The following is a 15,513-nucleotide window of genomic DNA, read 5'->3' as shown; positions in this document are numbered from 1 at the left end:
CTGTTGGCATACATAATTAACTAATAATGCATTTTAAGCTGAAGCATGCTGTATTGCAGAACGAGGAGAAGCACATGAAACCAGCCTTGTGGTCTTTCCCAATACTCAAAGACGACTTTCTCCAGCCCGTGCGTGCATGTGCTATCTTGATAGAAGGCGGCTACTTGTCTTTATTTTTGAACGGTCTGTCTCGCTGGCAAGTCGAAGGTCGACCCCCAGCGCAGAATGACGTCTAACTATACGGCGCTGTCGCATTCCCGTCCTGGTCGCAAGGCATCTAGGGCTAGACAGGCATGGCAGGATGGTACTCAACTCGAAGGGGCACTACAAAGTCAGCGGTCCCCGTGACGCAAATCTGCGAGTAAGTCAGAACATTGCGCCAACGTTAGCGCTTTCCGGACAGCGATAGAAAACTGAAAAACCACTCCTGGCTCCAGCAGCGAGCCATGCATAGCAATGGGATGACCGTGCTAACGGCAACGATTGAAGAGTTTCATGATTACTTGTAATACCTCGTCGCAGCTTGTATAACTCGTGCGCGGTGAACTTTCGCAACGGGGCGGTTTTCCTTACGTATTCTTTTCCAAGTTACCTCTGTCGACGTGCACTAAAAGAAGAGGTACTCGAAACAATGCCAAAGAACGGGGAGAACGTTGTCATGGCCATCGAGATTAAAGGGGCCTTTGACAACGTATCCCATTCCGCAATTATGGAAGGACTTTACACCACCAACTGCGGGAAGAAGGTCCATGACTACGTTAGAAGCTTCCTCACGGACAGAACAGCGACGGTAGGCCTAGGAGATCTGTGGCGTGACACCTTTCGAAAGCCATGCAAGGGCACTCCGCAAGGCTCAGTAATCTCGCCAATACTTTTTAACATAGCGATGGTCGACCTCGCCAAGAAACTCAGCCAAGTCCAGGGGATTAGTCATGCAATGTACGCTGACTATATCACCATCTGGACCACCCACGGCTCACTGGGGGAGAAGCAGGAGGCGCTACAAGAGGCTGCCACCTGCATTGAAGAATACACAAAACAAAGAGGACTTAAATGCTCAACGGAAAAATCTGAGCTCCTCAGAGTGGGTAGGCACCCTACGGATGCTCCACTCGAAATAAAACTAGAGGGCCAGAACATCCCGGAACAAAAGATGATCAGAATCCTCGGCATGTGGCTGCAAGGAAGCCGGAAGTGCAGTCATACACTCAGCCTGCTAAGCAAAGCGGCAGGACAAGTAAGCCGGATGATCAGCAGAGTAGCGCACAAGAGGTATGGCATGAAGGAGGAGGACACACTCAGGCTAGTCAACAGCCTAGTGGTCAGCCGGGTAACATATTCATTACCGTACCATGTGACTATCAAAGCACAGAAGGAGCAAGCGGAGACAATACTCCGGAGGGCATACAAAACAGCTCTTCATCTCCCAAGAAATACATCCAACGACAAGCTCATGCAACTCAGAATCACCAACACCTTCCAAGAATTAAGAGAATGCCAGCTCAAGGCACAAATACGAAGACTTAGCAACACAACGACTGGAAAGCTCCTGAGAAAGCTAGGTCGGGAAATAGAAAAGCCACAAAATAACAGGGCCGCAATACCAGACCCGCTAAGAAAGAAGCTATGCATACAACCTATCCCCCGAAACATAGATCCAAACATCCATGCTAACAGGAGACAGGTTAGGGCAGAATTTTATGAGAGGAACATGAGGCATCGGTACAACACAGTCTACACTGATGCCTCCCTATACCCCCAAACACACAAAAATAGCGCGGTAGCAGTAGCTGTAAATTACCACGGAGAACACATCACAAGCCTCACAGCCGAAGTATCTAACATAACGGAGGCAGAGGAGATTGCTGTCGCCCTGGCAGCGAATGAAGGATATAGGACAGGGAGATCCCTTAACATCTTAACGGATTCACAAGAGGCGTGCCGGAACTATACTAGAGGCAAAATTAGCAGCACAGCACTCACGATCCTCAGTAGAGCTCTGCTCCCTGAGGGACGATTAATACACAACATAATCTGGATACCGAGTCACGCAGGGATCAGGGGCAACGAAGGGGCAGACAACCTAGCTCGAGGAATGACCAGCCGAGCAGGAACGTCATTAACCCCGGCGGGGGCACAGATTAATTGCGGCGACAGCTATTCGGAATTATTAAGCCTATATAAGGGGCTAAGATTCTAATACCCCCGACCACATAAAGCATTATCCAAGGAGGAAGCCACAGGATGGCGAAGACTGCAAACAGGCTCCTTCCCAAAATTATACATATTAAACAAGATGTTCCCCACACAGTATAGCGCCAACTGTCCGTGGTGCGGAGCAAAACTAACACTATATGATGTCACATGGGAGTGCGGAAGAAATCAAACATTCCACAAACACAAAACACCAAGTGCGGAGCAATGGGAGAGCCGGCTCACCAGCTGCGAGCTAGGGGTCCAAAGGGCCCTCATAGCACACGCAAGCGAGGTGGCCCGACTCAGTGGAGCCCTGGACTAGGGGCCCACCCACGGCCAAGGAGGACCCAAGCTTCAAGACGAAGACTTCGTCCTCTACCGCTACTACTTCCTAGAGGAACCAATAAAGTTTTTCATTCATTCATTCTCATAACACAGCCCAGAAAAACAGGAGAGAAGAAGAGACGCACATGAGAGCTGACTTGTCTGTGTCTGTATTTTAGGCTTCGCGAAATGGCGAACAGTCTTTTCGGCTTTCCATATAAGAGCTTTAAAAGAGGAGTAGAAATCTTGGTGATTTTTCATATGTTGTCACAGGGCTTGATGCGATTCCATTGTTCTGCCGGAGGCTTTTGAGTGCTGGCGATTTGTGGCATTTACACGATTCTTCTCCAGCCACCCAGATTGGCTTCTTGACGCTTATGACGGGCGCAAACGTCGAGAAATCGCCAGTGCTCAAGGGCCTGTGGCAGAACAATGCAATTGCATTGAGCCCTGTGACAGCACATGAAGAATGACCAGGATTCCTACTCCTCTTTTCAACCTCTTTTATCGAAAGCAGAAAAACCTCCCCGCCAATTTCAGCGCACAAACTCGGAAAGCACAAACTCTCTGCCTGCCACAAATCAGGTTGTCAGCGCCACCATACACTCAAGAAACACGGACTTTTGCACACCTGTACTGGACGACACGCCAGAGCGCCAGCAACGATTGCTATAGGCCTTTCATTTTGACGCATTCAATTACGCTCATGCGCGATTGGTAATTTAACATTGCCATGAGAACCGCGCACAAAATGGCGACAGAGGAAGGAGAGAGGCACCAGAGCGCGCTCTAGAAACTGACTGGACAATATTGAACAAGCGCATAAATGGCAGTGGAAAACTAGCGCTCTAGCAGAAAATGGAGGAAACGTTAGCAAGAAACCAGAACACGAGAGCCTTTGTCATTTAAGAATTAATAAATGCTAGCTCGTGGCGGAAATGGAAATTGAAGTTTGCTGATGGATGCCAATTTGCGCGTGAACAGACAGGTTTAAAAGATTCCCCGCGTACATGACTCGGAGTAATGTCTTAGTACGGCGTGCGTTCGAAAAGTGGAAAACTCATCTTGCAGCTTTCCTAGTGAGGCGCCAAGTTGACGCTGGGGGCATCCTTGTCCGTGGATGCCGCTGTTCAACAGCAGGCTTTCCATGTATATTCAGGCGCTCGTGCTATAAAATGCGTTCACAGACAAGTCAGCTCTCATGTGCGTCTCTTCTTCTTTCCTGTTTTTATGGGCTGTGTTATGAGAACATTTTTGTGCACGCTGACAGAGGTAACTATGAAGAGTATACGTAAGAAAAAACCGAATCGTGTTGAAAGCTAATCGCGCACGTGTAAGGGATGCTGCCACGAGGTATCCCAAGAAATCATGAAACGCTTCAAGCTTTGCTATGAGCACGGTGATTGCCACTGCTATGGATGGCTCGCAGCTGGAGCCACGAGTGGTTTTTCAGCTTTCTAGCGCTGTCCGGAGAGCACGAACGTTGGCGCAATGTTCTCACCTGCTCTGAGATTTGCGTCACTTGGGCCGCTGACTTTGTAGTGCCCCTTCGAGTTTAATACCATCCTGCCATGCTGTATAGCCCTAGATGCCTTGCGACCAGGACAGGCACGCGACAGCGCCGCATAGACAGAGGTCGTTCTGTGCTGGGGGTCGACCATAATCTTGTCGGCGAGAGAGACTGTTCAAAAATAAATACAAGCAGCCTCCTTCTATCAAAATAGCACCTGCGCGCACGGGGCGGAGAAAGTCGTCTTCGAGTATTGGGAAAAACCGGAAGGCTGGTTCCATGTGTTTCTCCTAGTTCTGCAATACAGCATGCTTTTATTCATTCAGTCTTGCGAATTAGAGGCTTCAGCTGAAAATGCATTATGAGTTAATTATGGATGCCAACAGTCACTGAAATAAAGAAACCATATGTTATGATCCTTATTTATTTTGTGCTTTTAATCGATGAGTAATCTGTAGCCCAAATACTATTATATGAAAGACACGTGAGTTTAAAGTAGAAGAAAGACACTCACTTGGCACCGGTAGCAGCGGAATCCGCGGCCTCAGCATTTCGTGTACAGTGCTCCAGCCACTGCGCCACGGCGGCTGCTTTCCAACTTATTACTTTGGAGATACTGTAGCGAGCAGCGTATACTGAATTGTTTTCACTAGCGCCAGCTTTGGCCATAGGGGTGGATGCTGGGCTTCCTGTTGCACAGTATTGCCATTAGGAAAGTGATAGAGCAGACAGTTGCAGCTAGTGTGAGAGCGTTCTTACGTAACTTATAGCCTTAAGACTGCCTGAACGCTGGCGCCCGTTAAGATACGATGTCGGCAAGTCTGGGGATGTGAGGATACATAAATATGGATACCAAACATCACTACAATCAAGAAAAGCTTTGGAAATGATGCTGGTATCACGCGCCACCTTCAACGCTTTCACAAATAGGTTGCAGGAAATACAGTATTATAACACGTTCAGCGTTCTCCGCTATGTTGGAAGGCAGCGCCGGTGAACACTCCTCGGGACGTGCTACATACAGCTTCAACTAGAAACTGAATTGTTGGAGAGCCAGCGCCGTAGCTCGCTGGCTATTGCGAAGCACCAGAAAATCGTAGATTTTGGGCTCTGACACCCCTCGCAGGTATAAGGGTCTCTTTTTTAGTACATTTTAAGGAATAATGTCTCCAGGGAACATTTATTCTACTACTACATTCCCATGTATGACCACTACAAAATAAAAAAAAATCCCCAATGCTTTGCTGGTTTCAGTGATTCTGTCTTGCTTTATACCGTTGCGTTATTGTCCTGCATCGGGAAGTACGAACACGGACAGGCACAACCGACGACGAAAGAGACGAACTCAGTGCTGACTATCAACAGTTGATAGTGAACTCTGAGTGCGTCTGTTTCCTCCGCTTGAGCTTGTCTGTGTTCGCGCTGTTCGATCCAGGGTGCTTAACCAACTTGCCCCCCAATAAGTTCTGGTGCCTTAATTTGGCCCTGAAATCACCATCCTTACAGACGTACGGACATTCACAATACAGTGCCTAAAATGCAGCACACCGATGTTAGCGGCTAGAGTGATCTCTCATAAAAAGAGAAGGCACCTGACCACATGCTCGTGTGCACATACTGTGCACTTAAACCCTCTGCCTTTAATGAAATACCGGATGTGTCATGCTCCGAATAAAGCTGCAAGCCAGCCTTCCGGCAGGTTTGCATCTGCAGTCGACAAAACCGACACGATTAAACCGGATGGCGATTGCTCTGACTCCCTATTCTGCGGGCACGTGTTACCTCAGAGGTGCCCCTCATCCGCTGTCGGCATCCGCTCGGCTAATCAGATACTGATTTCAATGCCTTAGCATTACAACCCTTATGTCACGAACAACATTCGTAGGCGTCCGTGAAAGCACAGGTATTTGAAAATAAAATATAATACTTATACCCGCGCGACGGAGTCGAACCCACGGCGGCGCTACGAACCAGTTAAAGTCGGCGCTTCTTTACACCTCAACAGCATCGTCTCAGTTTTCCTTACCGTATTTTAATGTGAAAACAGCCCAAAAAGAAGAACTCAGGCGGAATCATATCTCGAATCACCGGGCTGCTTAGTGCGAGAACGGCTTGCCATTGCACTTCAACGTCATCGTATACATCAACATTCAGAAAGATAGGGTTGCCACCTATGGAGGTTTTTCTAGCGCAGCGTAAACTCTCTGCAACAATTAGTACGGCTGTCGGGAAACACACTGCGATGACAGCGATTATTTTTCATTGCGGTCCATCTTACGGTTTGTCCATGGTAAATAGTCCTGTAGCGGCTACGACAAGAAACTGCTCAGCTGCTAGAATTCGCGACTGGACTGCGCGGAGACTCGTTCAGTTGGCGCGGCCGCGCTAGCAGGAGCCCCCTCCTACGGAACGATACTTACAGGTTGCGTTCTGCTTGAAGACCTATTTATTGACAAAGGCTTGAAGATGTTTAATACGTAGTGGTGGCTGCTTGATTAATCATACTGAGGACTACACTTCCGTAGCAGTGTTTGTGTGTGTCTTCCTCTGCCGTGTTTCTATTGCGCTGTAGTCTTGAAGAGGAGGAAAGAAAAACATACAGGGAAAGGGGCCAAAATATGGATATGAAGTGGGGATCACGTCTTTTGCGAGAGCACTGAAGTTTTCAATGCTAGCCTGAGATTCACATTTTTTTGTTTCTGTCTCCTCTATAGTGTTCTTTTATTTCCTACCTTTGTGTTCTTCCTCCTTTGGCTTCGATTTATGTTTTTCCTTGCTCCCCTTCTTTCTTCCCTGACCTGCAATTTTTAATCTCTTCTTTCAGTCTGTGTGTCGGCAACAGTGTCACTCTATTTCCTCCACCTGCTTCTTTCCATGTTTCTGCAATCACCACGGCTTTATGTCTTATACAATCTTTCTCTCCTGGAAACTTCGACAGTCCACCTTCGGTGGGATTCATACACGCGACTGCTATAGAGGTGGGCTCTGTATAACGGCGCACTCTGTCAAAATTTTCCCTAGAACATTCCGATGCGGAACTAACTGGTAGTGCATAGTTTGTCGAATATTAATTCAAAGAATTTGAATTTAGAATTTATGCTCAATTTTTCGTACATATAAAGCCGAAGGAACGGAGCCAAAACATGCTCTTCCTTTCCACTCAAACGAATATAATCTCCGCTGTCTGCCATTTGTATTTTGTTAAAACAATGCAAAATGTAAATATTCGTTATGTCGGCATATTTTTAACACAATTGGCAAATTAGAATCTTTGAACGTTTAGGAAAAAGTTACCGAGGATACAAAAATTTGCTAGGCAGTACATGTTACGAGTCGCTTCCATAGATGGCGCAAGCTACCCCAACGACGGATTAAAGGATACGAACGCTCCGCCCGTCTGTGCCGCACAAGGTCATCTCACAGGGGCCGCGAAGGCGCTTTTCGAAAGCAGTCTAAAACTAAGAGCCACAGACATCAGCTATGGCAGCGGAGGTGAAACACCGAAATGAAGTGAGCGGGCCAACATAAATAGCAGCAAACGAATCGCCTAAAAAATGTAGCTTAAAACCTTTTAAATCATCATTCGAGCCCCTGAATTTAAAAATGGTTTAGTTCCGCATTTTATGTTGAAAGATGCAATGAGAAGTGGAGTAGCGGGTACCCGTTCTTATGCCATCCACCTTGACTAAGGAAAACTTGTTCTGCCGCTGGCTGGGCAGTATCAGTACAGCAGAATGTTAAAAAAACTCACAGTGCACTGAAACATTTTCTGAGCCGCAGTGGTTAATTTCTTCTTATTTCTGTCGGCAACGTCATTCCCCAAGATTTGCAACCTGACCCACTCTGTTTTCTGCCTGTCTCTGAACGTCACACTGATCATTTTCCTTTCCGTAGCCGGCTACGTTGTCTTCAGTTAGGTTGAGCTCTTTCCGTCAGCCTTAAAGTGTCTACCCTCTAGGTGAGTGCCGGTAGGACAAGTTGACCCGAAGCACAAGGGTTGCAATTCATCATGGAATACCTCAGTCAATCAAAAATTACTGCCGCCTTGTTTGGCTCACAGCACCTAAAACAAACCTAAATGTCATCCTCGCTCTTCAATAGAAGTAAATTAAAATTATCGTTCGTGGGTGTTGCAATGCTCATATAGGATGTGCATTTCCACAATATAAGATTGTTAGTGAGGATGCACTGCTTAAGTACCGCTTACTCATGTCCAACTATCGGGGACAAAAATTTGAAAAAACCTTAAGATAGTGTGTGTGTGTGTGTGTGGTACATAAATATTGAAGGTAGTGGGCTACTCTTCCGATAAGTCGCAAACTCTTTCTTTTATGGTGTCTCCATCGCTCACATTGACTGAGATAAAGAAACAATGCGCAACACATTTCACAATAGAAAAGACGTTAATAGCAAGAAAAATGAAGCCTGCTGACGGCAGATCTGCTGATATACTGACTGTTATAGTGAAAGCTTAAAATATTTGAAAAAAAAATCACTCACAATCTTTTCTCGATAAAACATTCTGTTGTTCAGAATTACTGGTTATGGCGCTAGCTTATATTCTCGCCGCTATGCGAATCCGACTTCGTGAAAACCTTTGGTAAACTGCAGCCTAGACAGAAAAATTTCTACGCCACAAACCATATTGAGACCCTTCTCGAACGAGGACATTGCATGCAACCAGTAACTACGGTTCGCTTCACCATAGACGCTAAATCATCATAGTATAAACGACCCAATAATTTTTAAAGTGAAGAACTCTAAATTGCCTTTCGCCAAAGCAGCTCAGTCTTTCTTTTCCATACATAGGTGAGCATTGCCTTGAGTAGTTAATTTTCGATAGGTTTAAGCAGTAAAGTCCTGCATACTATTAAACGGTCATTGGTGGCTTATTAATTTACTTGATTTTGATTGTAATGTTTCATGAGCGTCAATTTCGCTAATCGCCAATTTTCCCAGTCACGTAAACAGAACGGCAGTCCAGTACCTCGCCCTTATGTCACGTGGTTTGAATTACAGCGCGAAGGCAAACATAGGTGGCAGGAAATGCACTGGCGGTAAACTCAACCTGTTTATTGGCGAGCCGCTGCTCAAAAGCAAATAACTCCTCAGCGTTAGCAGAAAAGTAGTGCGCTCCGCGTTCCTCGAAGGCCAGGAATGGTGGTCGCAACTGACCGTGCTTAATTTAAAGGTAACGATGAACTGTTAAGTCTAGGTGCCTAGAACACCGACGGTAAAATTTAACATCGGAGGAATATATGTGCGCAGATACAAGACCGTTCAGATCATGGAAGAATTGGGCATTCCTTTGCTGATTACGAAAGTAGTAAAAAACCTGCTGGTAAAAATTATAGGTGCTTCCTTCTTCACACCTCGCTTTCTTCGAGGTGCTCATTTGTTTAGTGTCGGACTCGTAGCAGACCACCGGATGATGGACGGACTATGACGAACAAAGGAAATGGACTTTTCTCCTGCAAAATACCAATCGAGCTCCAAGCTCGCTCTTCACGGCTCACCGAAAGTCGGGCCCTGCCTCAATCACTGCGCGATTCGCGACAAAGTACCCCGCAGCTACCAAAGCTGCCACGAAATTACACTCAAGCTCCAAACTTGCTCTAGAGGGCTTGCCGAAAGTTGGCGCCTGTCTACATCGCTGCGCGAAGCCTGACCTAGAATCGCGTAACAGCATGCAACACGCTCCTAAATAACCTACTTTGAAATCTCGAGAAGCGCGCGAGGGCAATAAGAGAGAGAGAGAGAGAGAGGGTGTCGCAGCATGTGTTGAGCTACGTATCCCCATCTCGAACATCTGTCTGCGCAAGCCCCGCTTCGCCTAGGTTGCAGGAAGAGGAGGTCATAGCCCCTGCGCTGGGAAGCGCTTACGGCCGCACGTGCTTTCTAGAATGTTCGACAAAGTTCTTTTTCTCTTCTTTTTTCATGAGATTCCATTGCGCACAACAAGGAAGGGACATAACGCCAGCGCTAAACTTCCACTGAATGATATATATTTGGCGCTTACACATTTATAAAGTAACAGTCAGTGTACGAGGATACAAGCATACATCAAAACGTAAAAAGAACAAAAACACACCGAAAACAAAAACTACTAGTGAGCACGTTTCACACTATCTTGTAACTTTATAAACCTGTAAGCGGAAAATAAAAATCGTTTAGTGGAAGTTTAGCGCTCGTGTGATGTCCATTTCTTGTTGTGCACTGTGGAAAGTCATGTCGATTACCCACTAGCCCGAACCCTAACCCTTGTTTTTTCGGGGCACGCGCTGAAAATGCCATGCGCTCTCTATAGTGGCCTGACACTGCTTAAGGAGAGGACATCCTTCACTCGATTGAATGAAGGAATAATCGCTCAGTAAACTTTTATTACGGTATGCCACAAGGTTTAGACTTAGCCTATGTGCAATTTAATATAGCTCTCATCCCATTGGTTTGAAGACCAGGAGAAATACCGCACACACAGTTCATGATTTAAGCAGGTGATTTAACGATTTAGTTGAGGGATGAAAATAATGAAACGCAGAACCTTCAGTAACAAGAGGCCTTAAACAGACTGGAGGAGTACGTCCGCGAAGCAGGCATTGAATTGTCGCCGCAGAAATTGATCTACATTCATATGTCTAACATTCATCGAAGAAAGAAATTGTAGGCTACAAGATTCACGCATCTGGTCTAGGGGCGGAGCATACCAGACCGAGTTGACCAGAAGTCTTGCAGATTCAGTACTTCAGCCCACCATACTACGCCAAGCTCAGTTTCGTCAACTGACGAGACTGCATTGGGCGGCTCTAGAAACATTAAGTACGAACGCAATGCGCACCACCATGGCGTTGCCAAAACTTACTCTTATCCGGATTCTCCAGAATAATGACTCAACTTATTGAACAGTGACAGGAAACAAGAAATCTCAGGAGAAAGTATCTTACGCACTTTGCAGCTTCATACAGTTCGGTGGCAGCAAAGTCACCGAAAATGATCCCCCTTCCTCTCCTTGATGGGCTTACACGACAATAACCACAAATCACCCGACCAAGCTCCATCGAAAAGAAAAGCCCACAAATCAAACGATGGTTTATGTAAATCCAGAAACGTGCATAGCTTATACGGATGCAACGGCCATAGAAAAGGGCGGAAGAACAGCTAATGAAATCCTAATCATTCTGAGTTAAACACACATTACGAATTTGTCTCCGACCATCTGGACCCGCTCGTGATGGAGCTTTCTGCTATCCATGATGCAGTCAAGTCTATTAATACATACCGCCTATACCAGAAGCCCATACCTACATGGCCACCTTAGCGGCTATTAAACAACATGACACTGCTAACTCAGTTGATACATGTTGTCAGTATGAAAAAAAGGAAACACACCCTGATGCATCAGACTCAAGTACATACTATAGAGGAACGTAGCCGTCCTGACACACTAAAACCCAAATACTAATTCCTCGCCGCCAGCCTTCCTGTCGATCTCTGCTGTGCTCTTCCCGTCTTGTCGTGCTCTATAAAGAGAAGTACACGGGCTATGATTCCCCCTTGAACTTACCCCCTCCCTCATCAGTTAACGGTATTGGAGGAGATATCTATTAGAAGGATTGCGTCTGGGGCAGCCCTGACCGCGTCGGCGACATGTCGATGGAGAGCTCTGCATATGTCCCATGTGGTCCAGGCCGGCCGCTGAGGTGGATGTTTTTCATATTTTGTGGACTTGATCATAAACACTAGACTCAAGAAGAAGATGCATACTGGAAGTTGGACTGACAGCTGCAATAGAGGAACACCCGGCCTTTTGGCTAACGGGTTACACTAAGACTCGGAACCTGCTAATGTTTCTTGAAGAGAATAGGCTCCACAACCTACTCTAGCTTATTGTTAGCCTGTTGTTATGCCACATGGTAAGTCTTCGAATTAAAGAACAAAATAAATCCAGACAAATCTCGTCGCTTCCGACGGACCAAATTTTAATCCCGCAGACCTGGAGCTTTGAACAAAATGTGTTTTAAAGTAAACGTTAGAAAGCCTGACTCATCGCGCAGTGCTGGCGAGGAGGATTTCCTCTGGACAACCGTACGAACACAACACACAACACTTATTCCCGAAAATTTTCAACTGATTTGTAGTTCCTATGCCGCGCTGGCAGCCACACCGGCGACAAACTATTGCGTTGCCGCTGCTACACATGTTATGGTCGCTGTCGTTTCAAGGAGACAGTGCACATGTCGCGCTTGAAACTTTTGCCTGTGACCATTCATCGCTATCTCTGAAAAGTAGTGCAGCGTTCGTACGTGGAAAAACGAGTTTAATAATGGCGCAAAAGCTTCGTCTGCATCTGTGAATGTAAATCATCTGCTCTCGGCTTTGTCTTCGCAGAAAACCGCCATTCTTTTTATATGCAATAGCCCCGGTCCTGTGATTCGCAAACGCACCATAGGCAGATTCACTGACTTGTCTTTTGAACGTATTGGAAAGCCACCAAGAATACATGCAAAGACCGTACTGTCGTTTCGCTGCTAGCCGGCTTCGCTGTTTTGAACGCCAGCATTTCGCCCTCAGCCTGCTGTCGCCGTCATGTGCACTGCAATGTGGCTTAGAAGCCTTGAACTTGCGCTGTTTCCTGTTACAAATCGTAGCTCGCTGCAGTCTAGGTCCACCTGAACTGTATAACACGACACTGCCATCATTTCCTGTCGGTGTATATAAAAAATGCTGCTGCTCATTGTTATATAAATTTATTTTTTTGCCATCAACTTGAAGCGAGCAGATGCTCTGTTTGACTTCTTTTCAGGTCTTCATCGGCGCACATAGCTTCTGTAACCTTCGCAGTCTAAATATTCGGCAGTTTTCTTAAAAATAAACTGTTAATCACTCCACGTTGAAAATGTCGCTTTCGCGATATCTCAATGAGTTATCTTGGAAGCAATGTTTCGCTTGTAAGCGCCGTCTTCATTACGTTCGACGTTTGTATATTTTCCAGGCCTCACTGAAGCCAGCAAAAACAAAATTTGTGTTCTACCCAACCTGAATATTCTAACATTATTTAATAATTACTTACTACTAGTACTGCGAGTCATTATACAAGGTTTGTTTAGAAAGTAACGGTAAAAGCTCCGGAAAAATTTATTTAGGGGAGATATTAGTACGATGCCTCCAAAGTCTTCAAAGCACACATCCCTTGAGCGTCGACACTTTTGCCTACGTCTTTTCCACGACTCGAAGGCTCCCGGTAGGCGGATTCCAGAAGGCCCTTAAGGGCACTCTTGCAAACTTCTTTGACGGCTGTTAGGAGGGTCCAATGGTGGTGTCCTTTGTGGGAGGGTTTCATTTTTGGGAATAGGAAATAGTCTGCTTGTGCCAAGTTGTGACTGTATGGGGGTTGCGTTTATTGTCCTGTGGTCGCTGACCTTAATGCAGGTGTGGCTGGGTGCACTGTCGTGATGCAGCTTCCAATTTACATGTCCGGCAATGGCTGGCCTCACCCGGCAGACCCTTCTGTTCAGTCTTCTTAGCACTTCTAGGCAAAAAACACCGTACACTGTCTGTCCCTCAGGTATAAATTTGTAGTGGACCACCCCCCTTGCGTCGTAGAAAACGATGAGCATGGCTTTCACTCTGGATTTGCTCATTCCAGCCTTTTTTGAATTAGGTTGTGCCGGAGTGTGCCAATCGGAACTTGGCCAGTTTGGTTCACGATCATGTTCAAATATGCAAGTGTCGTCTCCCGTGAATATGTTTTTCACAAAGCCAGGGACTTCTTCAGCGTGTTGCAGAAGGTCTTCGCAAGCAAACACTCGCGTCTGCTTTTGCTCCTCTGTGAAAGCTTTCGGGACAAGTATAGCGCAGATCTTTAACATCGCCACATTTCCAGTGATAATGCTGTGCACTGTCATCTTATCAATGGCAATTTCAGCTGCCACCGTTTGCACCCTTAAACGATGGTTTGGATTCCGCACTTCACGCACACATTGCACGTTGTCGTCTGTTCTTGACGTCGACAGCCGTACAGAGCGGGGCTCGTCCTCCACGCTCTCTCGGCCACCTTTGAAGAGCTTGTACCACTTAACAACTGCAGTTTGTGACATCCTTTCATCCTTCAACTCTTGGTGAATCATTCCCAACTTATCTGTACCTAATGTCCCCAGTCTGACGTAAAATTTGATGCCTTACCGCTGTTCAATCGTTCGCTGCATTTTTATTTGCATCCAGTCACTCGACAGGGGTCCACTAAAAACACTATGCAGCCTGAACGAACCCCTTCAGACGACTTGCGCTTGGCGAGTCTTGAAGGTTACATCACCCCCCCCCCCCCGCGCATGCGCAGTGTAAGCGTGCTTCGAGGTACAGTCACAGCAGGAAAAAACTGCTCCGGATACTTTTTAACAAACCCTGTATTTGTGAATTTATTGCCAAATACGGCGTTTATTTGACCGCTAACTTCCGACGACAACAAATATAGTTTGCGTGTTTCATGAACGCCAGTTTTGCGAATGTAAATACCAATAGCGCGATTTGAAAAACAAAAATACTTTAGGGGGTCAGTCATATATGGTCTTGTACAAGCTAGTGCTGGATCAGATAATAGTAGACAATGCTACATCCAGGAGTTTCTCCACTCAAGCCATTGACACTGCACATCAGCGAGTTTGCGATCTCCTGACTGTATTGGTATTATGATGATCCTACATGGCAACGCCAGCCGGCAAAATGTCTGCTATACTGAGGCAATCATTTCAAATTCAATTTAAAGCTCTTCGACAAAGGCGCCTTTGGAAGGAGCGCGAATATATCTTATTTAAAAGTTTTTTTTTTTTGCATAGGCATGACTTCGTTTCCACAAAAATACATCACCAATAAGGAGGCATTGCTAGTGCTGCTATTCACGCTGCGAAGAAACAAAAACTATTATGAAAACTAGTCCGGGACTTATTCTGATCGAAAACAATAGTGCACGCCACGAAACAATTGAAGAAATCAACTTTAACGTATTTTAATCCAGGTCATCGAGGCATTGCATAATTTTATTGCTATTTTACAATTTTTGTCCCTGTCCTGAAAGTCCATAAGATGTCTGTGCCGAAGGTCCTGAATGCTGCATTCTTAATATTTCTTTTGAGTATATCTAGGGATCATTTGGTTACTTCTAGAGCGGATCATTTTTAATACAGAAGAAGTCGTCGAATATTTCTTTATTATGCCACCATTTACGTCGTACTCAGCATCTGTGTGCGCTGTGGACGCAGACATGAGCTCTGTAACTTCACATTCTTTGTCGTAGAATTCGTGAAACTGACGTTTACTTTCGCAATCCATTTGCTTTCACAGAGTCCTGTCATTAGGAAAAGATTCTTGGCATATAGGGGAACGCCCAGCGTCTGAACCCATGTACCGACATGCGAGCGATGTGGCTGGAAATAATAGACGTTTTAGCATATTGGAAACGTAATAACGGATACGCATACCGGTTTACCGGG

The 15,513-nt window shown here is 45.9% G+C and overlaps 1 protein-coding gene across 1 annotated transcript; it reads right to left on the bottom strand.

Moving 5' to 3' along the window:
- Positions 1-13,290: 13,290 nt before the first annotated feature.
- LOC144119916 (histone-lysine N-methyltransferase SETMAR-like) lies at positions 13,291-14,154 on the bottom strand. The gene has a single exon (XM_077652420.1). The coding sequence runs from the start codon at positions 14,152-14,154 to the stop codon at positions 13,291-13,293; it is 864 nt and encodes a 287-aa protein (XP_077508546.1).
- Positions 14,155-15,513: the final 1,359 nt, after the last annotated feature.

Source organism: Amblyomma americanum, chromosome 2 (genome assembly GCF_052857255.1).
Source record: "Amblyomma americanum isolate KBUSLIRL-KWMA chromosome 2, ASM5285725v1, whole genome shotgun sequence".
NCBI lineage: Eukaryota > Metazoa > Arthropoda > Arachnida > Ixodida > Ixodidae > Amblyomma > Amblyomma americanum.
Note: the sequence above shows the minus strand (reverse complement) of the source record. Positions and strands in the feature narration are given on the sequence as shown.